This window comes from Microcaecilia unicolor, chromosome 6 (assembly GCF_901765095.1).
Source record: "Microcaecilia unicolor chromosome 6, aMicUni1.1, whole genome shotgun sequence".
Classification (NCBI taxonomy): Eukaryota; Metazoa; Chordata; class Amphibia; order Gymnophiona; family Siphonopidae; genus Microcaecilia; species Microcaecilia unicolor.
This window is the reverse complement of record NC_044036.1, coordinates 164,541,235-164,563,990: the sequence shown is the minus strand read 5'-3', so window position 1 is coordinate 164,563,990 and position 22,756 is coordinate 164,541,235. Positions and strand designations below refer to the sequence as shown.

The 22,756-nt window shown below is 40.7% G+C and overlaps 1 protein-coding gene across 1 annotated transcript in view; it reads right to left on the bottom strand.

Annotated features, from left to right (window-relative positions):
• Positions 1-618: 618 nt before the first annotated feature.
• WNT7A (Wnt family member 7A) overlaps positions 619-22,756 on the bottom strand; it is a 72,162-nt gene continuing 50,024 nt past the window's right edge. The window contains exon 4 of the mRNA XM_030207604.1: positions 619-2,665. Coding sequence (XP_030063464.1) covers positions 2,186-2,665 — 480 coding nt within the window. The 3' untranslated portion in view covers positions 619-2,185. The remainder of the gene's footprint in view (positions 2,666-22,756) is intronic.

Sequence of the window (22,756 nt, the reverse complement as noted above, 5' to 3'; positions counted from 1 at the left end):
GTACTGCTCACAGTTAAAAAGTAATCATGGAACAAAAAAACCTCCTGAAATTTTTTTTTGTTTTATATATTTTTGCTCAATAATTGTTAACTCAATCAAATTTTGCTCAGTGATAAAAATCTTATCAGATACTGTCCCCAAAACTCCTCAATAAGGATTAAACCATGGACTTATCTGAATAATGTGGCGTTCGTGTAGACTTTGGCACAACCCCAGCTGAATCACGAGCAGGAGATCCAAAGGGGAGCGACCATTTTCCAGCAGCATTATAGCCGCCACCAGTGGGTTTCCTGATGAAGCTACTGCGAAACGGGTCCGTCAGGACCACACTGACTTGAGATTTACAGCTAGGGTTGTGCCAAAATCTACATGAACGCTACATTATTCAGATAAGTCCATGGCTCATTTATTGAGATCTTAGTGGGTTTCTACGTTGAGTGTCTTTATAATCTACAACCCATTGCTGATAAAATCAGATTTCACAGTAGCACAGAGTAAGAGTTTACCTGGCAGCATACACAGCACATATGCTGGACATAATGCCACAGTTTAATAGCTGGGAAGCAAAGTCTGAATTTATTTCCTTTTTTTTCTGAATGGGATAAACGAACCCCCAGTTAATGGCAATCAGGAACTCAATCCACAGACAAAACTGATGCGGTATATCCGCCTCTTTTTTCGCATATCGTGCAAACTGACGGTGGGGTTTTCTAAGCCGCTAGCATGGCTGGTTGCGTGCTAACGCTGACATACTTTGAATGGGCTGTGTCGGCAACACAGAAGCCGCTAGCATGGCTTAGTAAACAGACCCCTGAGAGCAGGAAATGACTGCATCTGTACACACATCTGGAAATGGCTAATCTAAGCGAAAGCTCCTTCTGCGATTTGACATACCTGTAGGACACAGCTGAAGGCACCCAGCCCGCTGCTGTTACGCTAATGGACCACAGAGGTTTTTATCTTGTCATGTTAAATACCATAAGAATTACAAACTTTACGCCTGTTTTCAGAAAAATTACAGGTTATAGAATTATACAAGCAGACATAGTATAAATAAAATATTCATATAAAAATAGTCTCTTACAAAATATACTCTCTGATCCTATGATCCATTGTCCAAAATTGTCATCTTAATGCCTTTTTTTTTTTAACTGAAGAAAAGTGTTCTGGTAGACATTAAAAAAAAACAGCATCCAGTTAAATTTCCCAACTAGCAGCAAATAGCAAAATATATATAAGATGCCCATTTTATCAGTATAACATTCTGCAAGAAATATTTATGTAAGGACTACTATGTACAATTCCATTTTTTTTTTTCCGTTATATCTACAAAATTATTCCACAATAAAAGCAAGCTCCTGACTTTGTAGAACAGTGTGTGAAATGTTGGTAGAGTTCTTTAAATAAATTAAGATTAGTTGACCTAAATTAAACTGTTAAATATTGCTATTATCATGCTTGGCTGTCCCATATCCCTGCACTAAATACTGCAAAACATTTTTAGAAATAGCAGATAAACCAGTGTCTATGACAAACTGCAACAGCTATACTTGTGGTAGGTGATCCTGTGAGTTAAGAAGAGGTTTTCAGTAAGTACGTAACACTAAATCTGCATAATCAATACTTTAAACTGAGTCACAATGGGGCATTGTTACCCTGGACTGCAATGGGTTTTTCTACCATAGAATATTAGCTGTTCTTTAACTATTTCAGACTGCAAATTTCACGCACTGGTCTCAATTGTGCAAAATTCCCGAGCTGATTAAATGCCACAATATCCGAAGATGTATGATGCGTCACCTTTTTTTTTTCATTTCCTGCTGCAAAATGATGACATTGAGGGCATGGGGGAGGGGAGGAAGTATCCAGCTTTTCTATATTCAGACATAAACCTATATAGATACCCCCGCACCTCTGAATTTTGCAGAACTAAGGCCTCTGGAATTTGTCCTGTTCATCAGTTGCAGTTCACTCCTCTAAGGCAGTCAATACATTTTGTGCCCTAACAATTGCAACTTGCATTTTATGATTTCTCCTATTCCTCTGTTTATTTGTTCAGCTGATCCAACCAATCTAAGATGTGCATCCACGTAATCACTCACATGTTACAAACAGTTCTCCACAGTCTTTCAGCAGGCTACCTAAGATCATGTGCAAATGTATTTATTCCCAGGGATCTACAACTTCATTTACAGGTGAACACCTCTGTCCTTTCACTACATGTGTTGCATTTGACATAGCAGCACCAGTGAAATTTGCAGTTGCACTGCCACACTCTGGAATACTGGTGTGTGTTGTACCCTCGACCACAGCACATCAGATCACAGCTGCTAGAATGCTGTGCCGTCTGGTTGCATATTCGACCCTGTGTTCCCATGCTTCCAGTGACAGGGTCTTCTTCACAGTAGTTTGGAGACTTCTCTATGTACACCAGATCTGTATCCATGGGTTTGAGATAGGACATCGGATTTTTTATTTTCAGGAAGAACGGACGCTTTTTTCGACTTGCTCTGATGGATTCCACCTGGACTGCTTCATTGTATTTCTCTTTTAGGATGTAACCCAACTCCCGAAACTTGGGAAGGGTTGTCCAACACGTTTTGGTTGTACAGGATCCAGAAACTCCATGGCACTTGCACTCCAGCTTCATATTTTCTTCCAAGATCTAGATTGAAAAGCCAATGAGAATGAATTATTACATTTAAATAACCTCCTTGCTCTACAAGGCATGCTGTTCGAAAGACTTTTTTTTTTAACATATACTCTGTAGTATCTTTTCTAAGATGTGGATCAGTTTTGCCTCTAGTATAGAATTTCAGCTTTGCACTTTTCAAGGTTTAGTAGATGATGTCATCTTTTAAAGGACAAAAAAAATTATGCTACCTAAGCAGTCCACTATTAAAAGCAGTTTATGCAGTGGGAGAGGCTCCTGCCCACTTAAATCACTTAGGGACGCCCAACCACTGACATTCAGTGGCACTTAACTGAGCAGTGCCATTGAATATCGGCTCTAACCGGCCCTAAAAAAAACTGGGCAGATCAGGGGCAGTACAGGGGGCGGTGCTGGGGAGGGGTTAGCAGTTTTGTGAGTGCCGACAATATTCAGTGCTGGCACCCACACAGCTAAGCGAATGAATTTAGGACAGCTCAAAACAGGGGCATAGCCAGACTTCAGCGGGAGGAGAGTCCAGAGCTCAAGGTGAGGGGGCACATTTTAGCCCCTCCCCGGCGCTGCTGACCCCCCCCCCCCCCCCCCCGGCCATTGCCGACTTTGCCCCCCCCCCTGCCATTGCTGACTTTGCCCCCCCTCCCCGCCGCGACCCTCTCGAACCCCCCTCCCGCAGCCAACTCGCCGTCGCCTACCGTTGCTGGTGGGGGACCCCAACCCCCGCCAGCCGAGGTCCTCTTCTTCTTGCAAAAGGCTTCCTTCTGTTTCTGACATCCTGCATGTACAACAGATCTGCAAGGCTTCATTCTGTGAGTCTGACGTCCTGCACGTTGTACGTGCAGGACGTCAGAAACAGAAAGAAGCCTTTTGCGAGAAGAAGAGGACCTCGGCTTGGTGGGGGTTGGGGTCCCCCGCCAGCAAAGGCAGGCGACGGTGACGGCGGGGTTGGCGGCGGGAGGGGGGTCGGGGCCAAATCTACGGGGGCCCAGGTCCCCCTGGCCCCATGTCCTACGCCACTGGCTCAAAGCTGCCATAAGTTTGGCCATTTAGCTATACATGTGCTGGCACTGAATATCGGTCAGCACCCTCATATCTATTCAAAACCTCTTGGAGCCCTCTGAGTCCCACCTCGCCCCCTCCTTTCCTTCTCCCGCCCCAGCCTGCAACATAAAGAAACCTCTTTCCCCATGGAATGTTCCCACCACCTCGTGAGGTTGCCATGAGAGGTCACAGAAGCCATTTTGAGGATGCTGCCACTAGGGACACGAGTGAGTGGGATTCGCTCCTGCCCCCATTGCCCCCACTGGACCACCAGGGAGCTAAGGGGGGAGGTATAGGGAGAGAAACAAAAAACATGTCAAAGGACATAAGCCACTAATACAATGGAATGTACTTTAAAGTTGCAGTCTAATGAGAAATTAGAGTCTTCTGAAAGATTCTTCCATGGAATTTAGACCAGAAATAGATTATATTTTCTACCAAATACAATGGCTTCGAATGAATGAATCTGCCTGGAGAAAAGCACAGTGCCTACCACTATTCCCACATGAAATGCTATGCAATCAGGCAGAGTATTAGGATGTGTTACAAAGCAATTGTTTATCCATCAACATAGCTCACAATTTTCTTGATGATTAGTTCCAAAGAAAGAAAATTGTAAATAAAATTTGCTAAAGTCCTTAAATGCTATGAGCTACACTGTGCTTAATTCCCAGATTACCAAAAACTTTGACAGGGTGAGCAGAATAACAAGAACAGAGACATGAAATGCAATAAGACAGAAAACCATAGAACATATCTTACGACAACAGCAAAATCTGCAGAGTTTTTGCCATGAACACTAGAAGAAAAAAGTGCAAACCAGCATAAGGGGCCCTTTTACTAAACCGCGTAAGCATCTACAAATGCCCAACGTACTCCAAATGGAGTTACTGCCCGACTACCGCGTGGATCTTGCAGTCATTTCATTTTGGTGTGATGCGTCTGAAAGTTTTGGGGGGGGGGCACATGTAACGGAACGCGCGCCAAGTGGCATTTGACGCACGTAGGTCATTACCCGCCTGGATTCTTTACCGCTAGGTCAATGGCTGGTGGTAAGTTCTCAGACCCAAAATGGACGCGCGGAAATTCTGATTTTACCACACGTCCATTTTCAGCAAAAAAAAGGCCTTTTTTTTAAAAGGCACGTAAAAAATGGATCGGCGCATGCCCAAAGCCTGCGCCTACACTACCGCAAGACATTTTTCAGCGCGCCTTTGTAAAAGGATCCCTAAGCTTGTGGAAAGGGTCATCATGATGTTTCACTGGAATACTGATGAATTACGTAGAATTCTGAAACCAAATACATAAAAATTGGACAGCAAAATGTTAAATATCTATTTTTATAACTTTGCTAATAATTGTCAATGAACGGTAATCCTACCAGACTGCTCAATTATAATTAAACAAAATGAAACCTCAATCGCCCAGGGGAGGCGCATACAGTAACCACCTATCCCCTGAAAAGGGCTTCTACAACTGGTTTCAACATGAATCGGAAAAAAGGAGTAGTAGAAAACAACTCCCCATGGAGAAAAAACTGCTACTCCAAAAACTCCGAAATTACTACTACTACTACTTAACATTTCTAGAGCGCTACTAGGGTTACGCAGCGCTGTAGAAAATAAACAAGGAAGGACGGTCCCTGCTCAAAGGAGCTTACAATCTAAAGAACGAAATATCAAGTTGGAGCAGTCTAGATTTCCTGGGTAGAGGTGTAGAGGTTAGGTGTCGAAGGCGACATTGAGAGGTGGGCTTTAAGCAGAGATTGAAGATTGGTAGGGAGGGGGGCCTGGCATATGGGCTCGGGGAGTTTTGTAAAATATTGTAAAATTGTAAAATATATTGTAAAATATAATTGTAAAATATATATTGTAAAATATAAAGAGAATTTTTTTGTTATTCACTATGCACAGCTTAACGAAGTTGATTTCACGAATTTAATCATTTTTACCTGTCACTAAAGAAGTTTTTTGTCACTGAGTATGAATCTTACTATTAGACTGTTTATATTTCACAATACCGCTGTGTTGGAAAACAAGATGTTCCCAAATTGTTTTCCAGCATTCATATATTTAAAGTCATTATGGATATTGTGTTTTCTGTGCTACTACATGGTATAATAAAGATTTTGTTGCAGTGACATCATTGAAATGTGCCTGTTCACTTGCCAGCTGTCAATAAAAGCACATCCACATGGCGGTAGCAATTTTGCAAGGATGGCCCTCACCCAGAAGACCCCGAAGAAAGTTCCAGTCTGAAACCCATGAAGTCGGGCTAAATTTTGCATGTGAAGTTTTACAAGTGAATTGAAAAAAGGGGGCACAGAAATGGGAGGGTTATGGGGAGAATGGTGACATTCCTTACATTTATGTGCATTGTCCTAGAATGAGTGGGGGATATGTGCCTAATTTCAGCAGGTACATTTGCACGATTCCTGGGCATCAGACTTCTAGGGATATTTGGGGGGATGATCAGAAAAGAGGCCTTGGGCTTTTTTTGTTAATGTCTCCCTTCCTGTTAGTGTAGGAGCCAATCACTTCTCACGCACTGACAAGAAGGAAGACATTTTGCTCTTCAAGCAGCAAACGGCTGCATATTACCATCATAGTTTGTGCTGGGGGTTTTTTTCTGACAGCACACAATTTTAATGTAGTGGTAAATTGCATGCCATTAGTTTACTACTTTGAGGAGCAAAAATTGTGTATTCAGCTTGCATTAGAAGCCATGTGCAAAGCAATCAATCCATCTAACAGGTTGTCTGCATAGGCTCCTCTATGTTAACTGAATTGCCATTATTTTGTTAATAATCTTCCTTAAAAATAGGAGATATGACCGGCTTACTATTGCAGACCTCCTCTGCTGAAAGAAATGCCCTTTTCAGCCTAGGATGAATAATAGCCTGTTTACATTCCAAAAGCAAGAAGCCAGTGCCAAAAGAAATATCTGACCAATAAAAACCAGAAGCTTGTCAACTGATGACTTAAGTAACCAAACTGGACAGGAATCTAACTTAGATGTTGTAGAGTTCAATGATAAAACTACCTTCTGTATATCTTCCAGGGTTGGTAAAGAGAAAAATCTACCATATTATCAACTGGATTAATGACGGAAGAGCCAATAGGGCCATAATCAACAGGCACATCTTATACATTCTTCGGTAAACAAAGGTCCAAATCCAGGTCTACTGGAACATTAAGAGGGGAAGTTTTCAACATTGCTTATCATTAAGATGTTTATTTTACTGTTAACCCCCATTATTAGTTACTAGGAGGGGCATTTTCGATATGAATCGTCAATGTCCGACTTTGGACGTCTTACACAAAATGTCCAGAATCCAAACAGGAAAGAAAGCCATTTTCGAAAAAGAAAACCTTTTTTTTTTTTTTTTTTTAATACTGTTTTGAACAAGGTTTTATGCTTTGTACATTTTGTTTTTTTGTCCATGTTCGAAAGGAAAAAAAAAAAAAGAAGTGCAAAATGTACAAAATCAAGCCATTGGGATGTAGGAGGAGCCAGCATTTTTAGCAGACTGGTCCCCCACACATCTCAGGAGAGCAATGGGGCGTCCTAGGGGCACTTTTGTCTACTTCATAAAAATGCTCCCAGGTACACTTCTCACCTTTGCTCCTTTATCTTGTTCTTGAGCCCTCCAAACCCAACCAAAACCTACTGCCCCCCACTGTACAGCACTACAATAGACCTTGTGGGTGAAGGGGGCACCAATATGTGGGTATAGTAGGGTTTTGGTGACTTTGGGAGGAGTCACAGTTTTCACCACAAGTGTGACAGGTAGAGGGCGATAGGGACCCAAGTTCCCCTCTCCATAGTGTACTGCACCGACCACTACACTACTCCAGGGACCGGCATGCTGCTCTAATAGACCTGGCTATAATATCTGAGGCTGTCATAGAGATTGTTAAGTCATATTTGTATTCACATTTTTGGGGGGTGGGAGGGGGTCAGTGACCACTTTGGCTATTGGGGGGGTCATCCCTGATTCTCTCTAGTGGTCATCTGGTCATTTAGGGCACCTTTTTGTTCCTTATTCATCATAAAAAGAGGTCTAGCTCAAAACATCTTAGTTTTGGTTTTGCCGTCATCTACTATGTTACTATGTTTTGTTCCATTATGGCTGAAAAACGTCTAATTCTCAGCAAAAGCCCAAATCCCACCCTTAACACGCACCAACATGCCTCTTTGAGATTTGGATGCACTGCAGATGAACAGTATAGAAAAACATCTGAAAAACAGGTTTTTGGCCGTTTTTAAGAGACAAATGTCGAAATCCTGCTTTATGCCACTTTTAGATGTTTTTCTCTTTGAAAATGAGCCCCATGGTCTCCTTGCATAAAATGGAAATTGTGCTAAAATTGTACGAGCTAGAGGTAAAATAAAATGTTCATAACTTTCCCCCTTAATATGAAGAGTTTCATTCTTTGATAACCAGCTGATATTGTGATGTCATAATGCCTCATTCCACCAATGCCTAAGAGCCAACCTCATCAGTGATGTCACAATGGCCTGATTGCCCTTTACTTGGCTCATCTTTATTATATATAGCAGTGATTTGATTTCTAGAGACATTTCTGTTTCCTTAATTAAGGGGGAAAGTTATCAACTTGGGCCGCTATTAAGATGTGTTATTTTACTGTTAACACCAGTTATAAGTAACTAGGCCTCATTGTATAAAATGAGGCCTGTGCTAAAATAGTACAAGTTTGTGGTAAAATAACATATCTTAACAGTAGCCCACATTGGTATCTGTGCCCCTAAGAGTTATCTCTGCAATAGAAAGCAAAGGTACCATGATACTGAAATAAACAGCTCAAATGCTCCTCAGGTAAACATGGTTGTGTAAAAGTCGATTAATACTCCTATAAATTAGGCCCCATGGACCTTTATAAAATCATGCTTAGGTTTTTTTGTGCCTAAATTGCTGTTAGGCCCCTAATTTAGGCGTTGATTTTCTATAGAATTAGGGCGATAACCGACAAACAACAGATCTAACCAACACATATTAAAACAAAACTAAAACAGACTGTATGCTGCATTAAGGCTCACTATCAAGTTCAAAGCTCAGTCATGAAAGCTTGCCCAAACAAGTAGGTCTTTAAACCCTTCTTGAAAGCAGCAGTATCATTTTCCAGGTGCAAAGCAAGAGGTAGCCTGTTCCACTCTTCTGGGCCTACAATAGAGAAGGTGCATGCTCATGTCTCTGTAAAGTGTATTTTAGGAATGGAAGCACAGAAATTTGATGTGTACCTTCTGATCTTAAGGCCCTACAGGGCTTATAATTTTTCAGGACGGATGACAGATAAAATGGCACTCTATTACACAGGGTCCTGTGAATCAACATTAGGACTTTAAACCTAATTTGAAAACTGACAAGTAACCAATGTAATACTTACAAGATTTATTTTATTTATTTATGGGTGAAATATGTAAAAAATGGGAAACACCTGCAAATACATGAGCAGCTGCATTTTGGATAACTGCAGGGGCCTAAGGCTCTGTAGTGGTAGACCCAAATGCAATAAGTTACAGTAATCGATCTTTGTCAAAATCAAACATTACAAATTAGTCCAAAAATCCTCAACAGACATAGGGCCCTGTTTAATAAGCTGTGTTATAGGCGTGTTAGCGTCTTTAACATGTGTTAACCATGTACACACGTTAACCGTGTACATGCCTACAATATCTCTATAGGCACCTACATGGTTAGCGCACGCAGTAATCGTAGGAGCGTAAAAAATGCTAACGTGCCTTAGTAAACATAGGCCGCCCGGTATTCAGCGCTATTTAACCTGCCAGGAACAGGTCCTAGCTGGTTAAATAGTGCTTAACCAGCTATCCGTGAATATTTAGTAGGAGATAGCCAGTTATCTCCCACTAAATATTTGCAGTCAGCACTTAGCAGATAACCGGCTGTATTGCTCGATATAGCCAGCTCTCTGCTAATATTCAGTGCATCGCTGGCCAAGTTGGGTGGACAAATTTGACCAACGAAATAGCAGGCCTATCTTTGGCTGTTTTCAACTTAACCGGCCAGCGCTGAATGTTGACTTGATGGTTAAGTTGAAACCGGCCAAAAATATTCAGTGCTGGTCACTGGAAATAGATTGACATCGAATATCCGGTTCAGAACCGACTGCGGGAGTCACTTCAACTAACTCTCATGGATTGAATATCTTGTCACATAGGTTTCATTCTAGAAAAGGTGTTCTTGACCACTGTTCTGAGATTTCTTTCAGAGCCTAGAATCCAATATTGGCATTTATAGTTTATTAAAAATTTTCTATACCACATAGACTGACCAGCAGAGCTCGGTGGTTTACATGTGTGTACATGTGAACATAAATTCCTGCATTCAGGATAATTGCATGCATTCTTGGCACGAGTCTCACCACCCTCCTTAAAGAATTAGTGCCTTAATGACATCATTGAAATTTCCCATGCCATTTCAAACAAATGCACGTCCCTAATAGCTCTTAGGACACAAAACAGGAAAAAAAACACACACGCTATACTAGTTTAAATATTCTGAATGGAGGCAATATTCTGGCTTGTATGTCTAATTAATAACCACTGAATCTGGCTTCTCATCGGCCAGTGCTTATAAATCTATTTTTAACACAAGAGGCTGCAGTCAGGCATAGGATCCAAGAACAAAATTAAGGCTAGATTTATTCATATGCATTAACATGTTAATGTTCGTAGATGTACATTAATGTGCCATAAAGGATGCCTTTATAAGAAATCCAAAAAGATGTCTATTTTTAAATGTATTTAATAAAGGCAATACAGGTACCTATCTACCCATATAAAATAGGCGCACAATGCCCATGCACAAATTTGCACCTCTTCTATAAAAGTCCTAAATGTGTGCACACACTGTACACTTAGAGCCCGATATGCATAGCTCCCGGCTGTTTAAATGGCTTGCCTGGGCAATCTGAGGATGCCGCTGAATATCCCTGCTAATTGGCCATCCCCTAACTGGGTAGGTTAGGGGTGAGCTGGGGGCAAGGCAGGGGTGCGAACTTAGCTGGTTAGCCATTCAGCTAAGTAACCAGCTAAAGTTAGGACAGCAAAAAAGTTGAGCTAACTTTATGCAGTGAAGTTAGCCGGGAGCCAGTCTGAACATCGACCAATGTCCAGTTAACTTCTGGAAATATCTGGGATCAGTTCAGCCTGTGGCTGTGAGCAGTTCAGACACCACTTATTGCCATGAGTTGAATATCAGGCAATTATTTTATAAAATACATAGCAACTCTGTCGTTTCTGCTCCATACCACACCCCAGGAATGCCTACCTGTAGATCATGTAAAAGTGAATGTTTACTATGAGTGTTCTTTTTATGGTCATCTGCAGTCACCAGGACTGGATATTGGATACCTGAGGCAAACTTCCAGCCTTCCACTCCCCCCCCCCCCCCCCCACACACACACACATTCTTTCAAACTTTTGGTCATTAAATTCACTATCCACAAATGGCAGCTATAAAACATATATTGCTGAATATAATTATGTATTTATTTAAAGCATTTATATCCCATATTTTCCCACTGGTTGTAGGCTCAATGTGGCTTACATCAGCTACAGTGGGGGAAATAAGTATTTGATCCCTTGCTGATTTTGTAAGTTTGCCCACTGACAAAGACATGAGCAGCCCATAATTGAAGGGTAGGTTATTGGTAACAGTGAGAGATAGCACATCACAAATTAAATCCGGAAAATCACATTGTGGAAAGTATATGAATTTATTTGCATTCTGCAGAGGGAAATAAGTATTTGATCCCCCACCAACCAGTAAGAGATCTGGCCCCTACAGACCAGGTAGATGCTCCAAATCAACTCGTTACCTGCATGACAGACAGCTGTCGGCAATGGTCACCTGTATGAAAGACACCTGTCCACAGACTCAGTGAATCAGTCAGACTCTAACCTCTACAAAATGGCCAAGAGCCAGGAGCTGTCTAAGGATGTCAGGGACAAGATCATACACCTGCACAAGGCTGGAATGGGCTACAAAACCATCAGTAAGACGCTGGGCGAGAAGGAGACAACTGTTGGTGCCATAGTAAGAAAATGGAAGAAGTACAAAATGACTGTCAATCGACAAAGATCTGGGGCTCCACGCAAAATCTCACCTCGTGGGGTATCCTTGATCATGAGGAAGGTTAGAAATCAGCCTACAACTACAAGGGGGGAACTTGTCAATGATCTCAAGGCAGCTGGGACCACTGTCACCACGAAAACCATTGGTAACACATTACGACATAACGGATTGCAATCCTGCAGTGCCCGCAAGGTCCCCCTGCTCCGGAAGGCACATGTGACGGCCCGTCTGAAGTTTGCCAGTGAACACCTGGATGATGCCGAGAGTGATTGGGAGAAGGTGCTGTGGTCAGATGAGACAAAAATTGAGCTCTTTGGCATGAACTCAACTCGCCGTGTTTGGAGGAAGAGAAATGCTGCCTATGACCCAAAGAACACCGTCCCCACTGTCAAGCATGGAGGTGGAAATGTTATGTTTTGGGGGTGTTTCTCTGCTAAGGGCACAGGACTACTTCACCGCATCAATGGGAGAATGGATGGGGCCATGTACCGTACAATTCTGAGTGACAACCTCCTTCCCTCCGCCAGGGCCTTAAAAATGGGTCGTGGCTGGGTCTTCCAGCACGACAATGACCCAAAACATACAGCCAAGGCAACAAAGGAGTGGCTCAGGAAGAAGCACATTAGGGTCATGGAGTGGCCTAGCCAGTCACCAGACCTTAATCCCATTGAAAACTTATGGAGGGAGCTGAAGCTGCGAGTTGCCAAGCGACAGCCCAGAACTCTTAATGATTTAGAGATGATCTGCAAAGAGGAGTGGACCAAAATTCCTCCTGACATGTGTGCAAACCTCATCATCAACTACAGAAGACGTCTGACCGCTGTGCTTGCCAACAAGGGTTTTGCCACCAAGTATTAGGTCTTGTTTGCCAGAGGGATTAAATACTTATTTCCCTCTGCAGAATGCAAATAAATTCATATACTTTCCACAATGTGATTTTCCGGATTTAATTTGTGATGTGCTATCTCTCACTGTTACCAATAACCTACCCTTCAATTATGGGCTGTTCATGTCTTTGTCAGTGGGCAAACTTACAAAATCAGCAAGGGATCAAATACTTATTTCCCCCACTGTATATCAGGACTACAGTACAATAGTATATTAAAGCAGTACAGACAGTAACTTAAAGTTTGGCATAGTAAAGAAAATAAATTTAAGTGTTTCTGGATTATCTGAAACCGAAGAAATTAGATCTGTTTCTGGGTAGTAAATTAACCAAATCTAGCATATATTCTGGAACTATGCCATAGATGATTTTGTGAATGAAGGTGCAGACCTTGAAGGCAACTCGTTCCTTGATGGGAAGCCAGTGCAATTTTTCCCGAAGGGGCTTGGCTGATTCAAATTTAGATTTTCCGAAAATCAGTCTTGCTGCCGTGCTCTGGGCAGTCTGAAGTTTCTTAAGTAAATGTTCCTTGCATCCGGTGTAGATTCCATTACAATAGTCCAATTGGCTCAGCACCATCAATTGAATCAGGTTACGGAAAACTACTCGAGGGAAGAAAGGTTTTATTCGTTTGAGTCTCCACATCAAGTAGAATATTTTCTTTGTGGTGTAATTTATTTGAGATTCCAGGGTTAAGTGTTTATCGATTGTGACTCCTAGAAGTTTTAAGCTATCCATGATGGGTAGGTAGTATTTAAAGTGGTGGGATTGTATTTATTATATTGCGATGATATTATAAGACAATGCGTCTTCTCGGTGTTCAATTTCAAACGAAAAGAGTTTGCCCAATTATCAAACCACTGTATTGTGAATATGGAGGAAAGGGCTTCAGTTGTATTCAATGTCTTCTTAGTCTTTTGACAATTTGAAGGCAAATTGATTTTTCATGTAGCATCAGTCTAAAAACCTCCACCTCCCTATATTAATTCAAATGGTTTCCTTTTTGGCTTTTTTTTTTTTTACTATCTTTTTCTCTTTTTTATCTCTTTACATTAAAAAATATATCAATTAGTAATTTCCCCTTGATATTCTTGTTTTCAAAGCAGTATTAAACTGAACAATCATGATCATCTGAACACCACCTCTCCCACAACAATCCTGTAAAAACTGAACATAAATGTAAAATGTTGCTGTCCATGTATGTGTATACCTGCACTCCATACAGGTCAACGAATGTTCTGATGGCCCTTTGAGTTTGTATGGCTGTCAGGATCTACTGTTTTAATTCTTGCAGCTATCCGGGTAGTGTATCCGCAAAAACCATGACACCAGCCGTGGAAGCCTAATAAAACATCTATTGTTTTGCTTTTACTTCTGCTGCTTTTTGCTGCCCCTGAGAAGCTGCTGCCCAAGGTGACTATTAGTCTTGCCTAATGGTCGATCCAGCCCAGGCAGTGACACAATTTTATGAAAGCCCTTTTCTGCATGTAAAACAGCTTTTACGTACAGAAAAAGCTTGTTAGTAAATAGATCCCTTTGATAATAATGCAGCTTGCATTAAATAATATGCATTGATGCATGTAAACACATTAGCATACCTTAGTACATCTGGCCTCTAATTTACATAGTATGGTTACATGGAAAATTGCTCTCTCAAAGACTGCAGTTCAGAACCTATATTCTGAGAACAGACAATAAAACTGGCTAAAGCTATGTTACACATATTTATATTTCTTTTCCCCATCAAAATATAAATTATCTTATTTGCTCAGAATTTCATAATGCCACACGAGTGCATAAGTGTTGTCATATTGGGACAGTCCAAAGGTCAATCAAGCCCAGCATTCTGTTTCCAACAGTGGCCAATCCAGGTTACAAGTACCTGGCAAGATCCCAAAATAGTACAATACATTTTATGCTGCTTATCCTAGAAATATGCAAGGCACTTCTCTACTAATAGACTATGCTATGACTCCCCCTTGACAAAACTTGGATAGCGAAACAGGCACCTGTCGGGGAATATGAGCACACCGGCATACACAGATAAGTGCCACTCAGCCATTAGTGTTAACAGCATAAAAGAAAAGTGTGACACATAAGTAATGGTTTCACGTAGTTAATGAAAAAGAGCAAATTACATTCTACACATTTAGGAAAGGTGGGGGTTGAGTCTGTGATTAAAAATATACACAAGCAGAGGTTCACCTGGAGGGTGAAGTGAAACCGGCCGTGGTTATTATATGAGACTCTTCCCTGACAAACACGAAGGTGTTTGAGAGTTACTCCTAGTGAGTCCTCTACTTTCTGTGCTTTGTATCCTAGAAATAAGCAGTGGATTTTTCCTAAGTCCATTTTAATAATGGTCTATGAACTTTTCCTTTAGGAAGCCATCCAAACCTTTTTTAAACCTCACTGAGTTAACTGCTTTTACTACGTTCTCTGGAAACGAATTCCAGAGTTAATTACACGTTGAGTGAAGAAACATTTTCTCCGATTCATTTTAAATTTACTACTTTATAGCTTCATCGCGTGCCCCCTAGTCCTGGTATTTTTTGGGGGGGAAGGGATCTTGCCAGGTATTTGCGACCTGGATTGGCCACTGTTGGAAACAGGATGCTGGGCTTGATGGACCTTTGGTCTTTCCCAGTATGGCAATACTTATGCACTTATGTACTTACTAGTAAAAAAGGCCCGTTTCTGACACAAATGAAACGGGCGCTAGCAAGGTTTTCCTCAGAGTGTGTATGTTTGAGAGAGTATATGTGAGAGTGACTGTATGTGTGAGAGAGAGAGTGAATGTGCGAGTGTGTGTGTGTGTGTGTGAGAGAGAGAGAGTGAGTCTGGGTGCGAGTGTGTCTGTGAGAGAGAGAGAGTGTGTGTGTGAGAATGAGAGTGTGTGCAAGTGCATATGTGAGATACAGTGTGTGTGTGAGAGAGAGTGTGTGTGAGACACAGACTCTCTGTGAGACTGAGTGTATGAGACCAAGAGAGTGTGTGAGTGACTGTGTGACACATAGAGAGTGAATGTGATACAGTGTGAGACATAGAGTGTGTGAGAGACAGTGTGTGAGAGTGAGAGAGAGAAAAACATTGACTGTGAGAGAGAGAGAGAGAGAGAGAGAGAGTGTGTGACAGAGATACCTCCCCCCCCCCTCTCTGGTGTCAGGCCCCCCCTCCCTCCCTCTCTCTGGTGTCTGAGCGTTACTGTGCAGGACGCTGAGCTCTGGCTGTGCTTCAAGGAACTGACCAATACTATTTAATAGAATGCACCTCCAACATTCTGAAGCCGAGAAACCTCGTGTGGTTGGTCACTTCTGCTTGTGACGAACCCGGAAGTACGTGATGTCAATTCAGGAGATGGATACAGAGAGCAGGAATGCCTCAGCCATGCAGTCAGCTTCAGAATGTTGGAGGTGCGTTTTATTATATAGGAGTTTTGGAAGAGTAAACAATCGATTCACATCTACCCATTCCATTCCACTCATTATTTTTTAGACCTCTATCATATCTCCCCTCAGCCGTCCTTTCTCCAAGCTGAAAAGCCCCAGCCTCCTTAGTCTTTCTTCATAGGGAAGTCATCTCGTTCCTTTTTATCATTTTCATTGCCCTTCTCTGTACCTTTTCTAATGCCACTGTATCTTTTTTTTTTTTAAAGTAACAGGATCCTTTCTGCCCATTTAAACCCCTTTGAATAACTATCCCTTAGTGATTTAACTGGCTCAATACCATTAATATTTTTTTCTTTAATGTACATATTGGCCTGTAATATTCTATAATTAAGTTAAAGTAGCATTATGAACTGCCCTTTAGTGCCGTATGCTATGATATGTCATTGAAACAAGCCTGTTTGAGCATTATGGTAAAAGAAATTGGGGGGGGGGGGGAGAACATTCGCTTCATGGCTGGATATTTTGGCCGTTAATGAATTAATAGCAATGATAGCCAGACCACTTCTTCAGCTACATACTGCATAATATACGCACACCAGATCAGCACTAGCAGATACTGTCATGCAATTCATGAGTTAAAATTGCTACTGCAGGTAAGTGATATCATTTATCATGTTTTAATCTTTAGTGTGAAAGAGGAATTTGGTTTTCAGCTGCAAAAGATGCATAGGGTAGGACCATGTATTATGATTCCTGATTAGCTAAAACGGGATGACAAGTGGAATGAAGCAAGATTCTTCTGGTTATAGCTTTTGTGCCATCTTTGGTCTCGCTCATATTTCAGAATTCCATTAATATTCCTCCATACTGAGTTTTGCTGGTGATGAGACCCAGAGCTTGTCTCTCCAGTTTAGGCTTGCTTTAAGACCATTATCTGAAAACTGCACAAAGAAGTCATAAAACAACTTTTTGATCGCTCAAACGCAAGTAAAAATAGTGACTGAGCCCAGGACTCAGGATTTATTTTAATACCAGTGAAATTACACTGGCTGTCATTTCATACAGGCAAGGGTGCCAGGCTTCAACAGCGAACATCTCTCAGGGAAGGGAATGCGTGAGGGAGAGGAGGAGCCAAGGAGGGGGTTAAGCTGTTTGCCAGAATTCACTGTTGTTCAAGATTGTTTCCACGGTAGCTTCCAACCAAACAATCAAAGAAGACCTCCTTGCATTTCTTTACCACAGCATTTCAAATATCTCATACACACAAAAAAAGACTTCACTGTGAGCATAATTACTATAATTTAATGAAAAAATACATAAGAATATAACGGCATAACCAAGAGACACAGCACACAAAGGGAAGAGATTTTCTGCATGGCAGAGAAGTCATTAACTGTAATGTTTATTCAGGTATAACATTCTGCAGCAAGAAATGGGGCGGAAAACATGCAGATTCCCACTTCACACTGGATGAGTCTTTTCAACCTTTAACATCACTGCCATGCTTCTGAAATACTGCCAGCGCTAAAGACTTTAGGCCAGAATTAATTACAGTAGAAAATAAATTCCCCAAAAGCCTTGCAAAAATTCAAACTGGCTGATATTCAGACAGAGCAATCAGAGATTTCTTTTTAACACTGCTTACTGCAGCTAAATGAAATCCGGATCTTCAGTACCAGTATCTGGACAATGGCTAGGGATGGGCATCCGTTTGCAACAATATGGGATATGTCAATGACATATCCGATGCTGTTGCAGTTTGTTATCAAATGGAAAAGAGCAGAAAAAAAGCACAAAATTGAATGTTTTACCATTGACTGATAATGGTGCCCACTGTTTTGAGAGGACGCACACTATTTGCAAAGAGGGCACCCACTGCACATGCTCAGACTATTGAATATGTGAGCATAGCACACACTCTTTCAGAAAGAGTGTGTCCTGTTTGCACATAGTGGGTCAGATTCTATATAAGGCGCCTAAAAAATCTGCGTGGTAAACATTTCTGCCTAAGAGTATTATATAAGTATTATCTTGACTTAAATTAGAAATCCATCTGCGATACCTGGATCTGACTACTTAGCAGAACTTAATATGGGTTTTTTTTCCTTTTGAATTCATCCCTCTCCGAACCATTATTATACATTCTTTCTTTTTCACAACACTTTACCCAACTTACACCCTCTTCCGCTCCCTACCTCTACCACCTTCCTCCCTTATCCTTTCTTAGTCCAGCTCTTTATATATTATATTCAAATGTTTTATCCATTTTGTGCTATCTTGTAAATTTTTGTTTTTTATCTAAGCTGCATTGAGCCTGCTACAGGTGGGAAAGCGCGAGTTATAAATGTTACAATACAATACAATAAGCGGTGTCTAGATTAATCAAATTGTAAATGTAATGCGTGTCTGTCTTGGCTAATTTTTTTTTTTTACTTCAGAAATAAAAGTAAAGAGGAGTGTTTCAGTGCTATATATAAGGTTCGAAAACCAAACTGTGATGGAAGTAAACCAGGAAAAATTTCCAAATACTTGTTTTAGCTCTTGACTCACAATAGCTTCCACTAATTTTGTGAAAAGTGATAAACTGGCAATTGTGCTTAGATTAGATTAGATTAACCCACATTAGCAAATCTATGTATAAATTTGTATCTGAGGCAATGGAGGATGAAATGCCTTGCCCAAGGTTCAAGAGCAGTGTATCAGGATTTACATTTTGCATTCAAAAATAGCTCAAAACTGAAAATCAGCACCTACACTGTAATTATTTTCATGTGAGTAATTAGAAGTAGCACTAATTTGCATGGGGTGTACTTTTGCTCCTAAACCAAAACTGGGGCAGAACATTGTATGCACCAAAATAGAGCTTCCCTAGTTTATCCTGATGCCCCCATATCCAGCTGGGTTTTCAAGATATCCACAATGAATATGCATGAGATAAATTAGCACTGAATTTCCAGTGTGTGCACATTTATCTCCTGTCTATGCATTATAAATATCCTGATTACCCAACTGGCTGTCTGGTCCCCAATACAGGGTTGAAAAGGCATGAACAAAAAGATATGCAAACAGCACTGCAGGACTCTTACCCCGGTCTTCACTCAGACTCTTGCTGCCCTCTTTAATGAGTATGGTAATTGTAGCAAACTAGAAAGGCAAGTGTATTGTGCTGTCTCTTTGTGATGCCTCTGGTGACTGACTGAGATCATGTATGGTCACCTATTCCAAACAGTAGTGAACCAATCAGGAAGTAAACAAAAATGACTTTGTTCAAGAGCGGTAGCCCACAAGCAATCAAGTTTCTATGGCTGACAGGTAGGATATATCCTTTCAGTACTGACAAGAATAAGTGGATTTTCTGTTATGATGTATTATGTTAATTCTGGTATCAGAAGGTTGTAAACAACCTCTCCTAGTTTCTTCTTATTTCACATCTGTGTTATCTCTTATCATCTTTTGAGTCAATGGAAATTTTTAAGCATATTTATTTACTCGTATTTTATAAGATTTATACCACTTTTATAATAAAATCATCCAAAATCATTCCAGCATGAGCGTCTAAAGGCTGACCCTGCAGAGTCCAAATCTGTCAAACCTACAGATGGCCGAGTCTAATGCCCCCTCCACCCAGCTTAATTTGATGGCTCTCTTGAGTTTCCACCAGATATCAAAACCAGGTTTGCTGCCTTCTCTAGTCCCTCTTTGGCTGATTTTTGACATGTGGCAGCCCACTACATTTTTCACTGGTATATAGAGAAATATACCTGTGTGTCATGATTCTACCATGTACTTTCTAACCTGTTAGTGTCTACGGGCAACAAACACAGAAGAAAGCAAACCTCCGCACTGGTCAAGCCAAAGAACAAAGTCACAGCGAAGGAGACGGAATAGATGATGCCAAAAAATTTCTACTGGACTCAAAAAAAGGTTCACAGCAAAGGTTTTATTAATAAAATCTGGACAACACGAGTTGTGTTTCGGCCGCTCAGGCCTGCCTCAGGACTCCCTGTGGATTATTGCTAGAATGGTTTCTGTAATGATGAATAGAGAGGTGTGGCAGTCGTGTTAGTCCACTTTTAAAGGTAATCAACAGAAATAAAACAAAATAAAACATGGAAAAGAAAATAAGATGATACTTCTTTTATTGGACATAACTTAATACATTTCTTGATTAGCTTTTGAAGGTTGCCCTTCTTCGTCACATCGGAAATAATGCTTATTTCCAATCTGACGAAGAAGGGCAACCTTCAAAAGCTAATCAAGAAATGTATTAAGTTATGTCCAATAAAAGAGGTATCATCTTATTTTCTTTTCCATGTTTTATTTCTATTGATTACCTGTAATGATGAAGAAATCTTCTAAACGTATACAGTTTGCGAACTGAGGGAGATAAACGGATAAACCAACTAGGAAAGGCTGTGAGTAAGCAAACTTCTTATCTCAAGGGTACGCCGTCGCAGCGGAACGAGCGTACCCTTCTAGCAATAATACACGTTGTCTATGGGCAACATTTCTATTGGTTTGTATGAAACTTCAGATTTTCTTTCTTAATGGGATAAGAAGCTCTGTAAAGTATACTGTGAAATGAATTTGCTTGCAGTCTGCTCCCTGCTGATTTTTTTCCCCCTTAAATGCATGGCTAAATTTTAATTATAAAACAGAATCCTGAAGAAACTAAAATCTACTCCCAAGGTTAAAGCTCTGACTGGGAAACACTAAAATGACGCATTCGCAAAGAAAGGGAAAACAGTTTTATCATTCTGCTGAGTGCATCTTACAACATCTGAATTGATCTGCAAGCATTCTTAGAATTAATCATTTCTCTAAGCACTCACGTTAACTAAATTATGTTACAGAAGTCTTCTAAGAAAAAGAATGAGCATTGAGAACAGGGTGTACTGCAGATATTCAAGTCTATTTGGAAACTTAGATAGGGATGCATGAGTTGATTTAGATACGGTCCAGCGATTACTCCACTCTAAGGATAAAGATACAATTATTCCATCCGAATCAAACCTTTTCTACTGATGATCCAGATCAAATTAAATACATCAACTTCGCTGTATTATTTTGGACTCATACGTAGAATATTCTTACTATGAGTTCTTATACAAGCATCTTTTCAAGTCATAATTTATATTTTATAAGGTTGTTACTTGAGAACAGAATTGGTTCAAATGATGTTTCTCTGAGAAGATCTGACTGTCAACATAATCAGAGAATAGCACAGCTCTTGTCAGTATTGCAAAGTGAGAATATTTATACCGTTACACCACAACAATGAATATTATTATTATTATTTATTATTATTTATGACATTTATACCTACATTATCCCAAACAAGTCTGAGTTCAATGTGGCTTACAATAAACAGTATTGGATACATAACAATGAATAATGCATAAGAAAGTAATTTGTTATAAGAATCCAATTTTACAATACAATATCATAAACATACTGGGATAGCTATGGATGTTTAACATTTTGAAAATCTGTTATGAATGAGAAATTGTACCTGAAGCAAAGAGAAAGTTAATGGTAAATAGAGTAATAACCAATTCAGGTAATAATTAATTGTTTGAGTTATGGTTGTTCATTGTGAGGGTTTGAAAAGGAACGATTTGAGGATTTTGTGGAATCTAGTATATTCCTGTATATTTCTTATTTTGGGTGGTAAGGAGTTCCACCATTTGGTTCCTAGGTAAGTGAAGTCTGCAGAGTGGACAGTTCTGTAGATCACTTTTTTCCTATTTGGGAGGTGTAGACTGAGATCGTTTCTTGCCTCATATTTAGTGTTTCTTTGAGGTAAGTTTATTAATGGTACCATATAGTCTGGAGCTGTGCCATTTAGGATTTGAAAGATAAGGGTACATAATTTGTTGCCCACAGGGCCATCTGGACTCCTTGCAAATAAGACTACTTAGATTCAACCGTTATTTAGATTTGCTAGTTTTGCAGGAAGGTTGCTGGCACACTATCACGTTATTCTTTTGCAGCAGTCAGGACTAGGTATCTCCACGTATTCCAGACTACTGATATTCCAATATCTCACAACAATTATTCAACACTCTGCTTGCATTGATACTAAAAATCATTTTGTCTAATCAGAAAACCTTTACTCAAACTGGTTATAATGTTTTGTAGCACTCAATGAGGGGCATAATCGAACAGAAACGCCTATCTCCATGGGCGTTTATCTCCGAGAACGGGTCCGTGAAGGGGCGGACCGAATCGTATTTTCGAAAAAACATGGACGTTTATCTTTTTTTGAGCTGGGCGTTTTTGTTTTCAGCGATAATGGAAACCGAAAATGCCCAGCTCAAAAACGAATAACTCCAAGACATTTATTCGTGGGAGGGGCCAGGATGCGTATTGCACCGGTCCCCCTCACATGCCAGGACACCAACCGGGCACCCTAGGGGGCACTTTTACAAAAAAAAAAAAAAAAAAGGTAAAACAGCTCCCAGGTGCATAGCACCCTTCCCTTGGGTGTTGAGCCCCCAAAATCCCCCTCAAAACCCACTGCCCACAAGTCTACACCATTACTATAGCCCTAAGGGGTGAAGGGGGGCACCTACAGTACATGTGGGTACAGTGGGTTTGGGGGGCGGTTTGGAGGGCTCCCATTTACCAGCACAAGTGTAACAGGTGGGGGG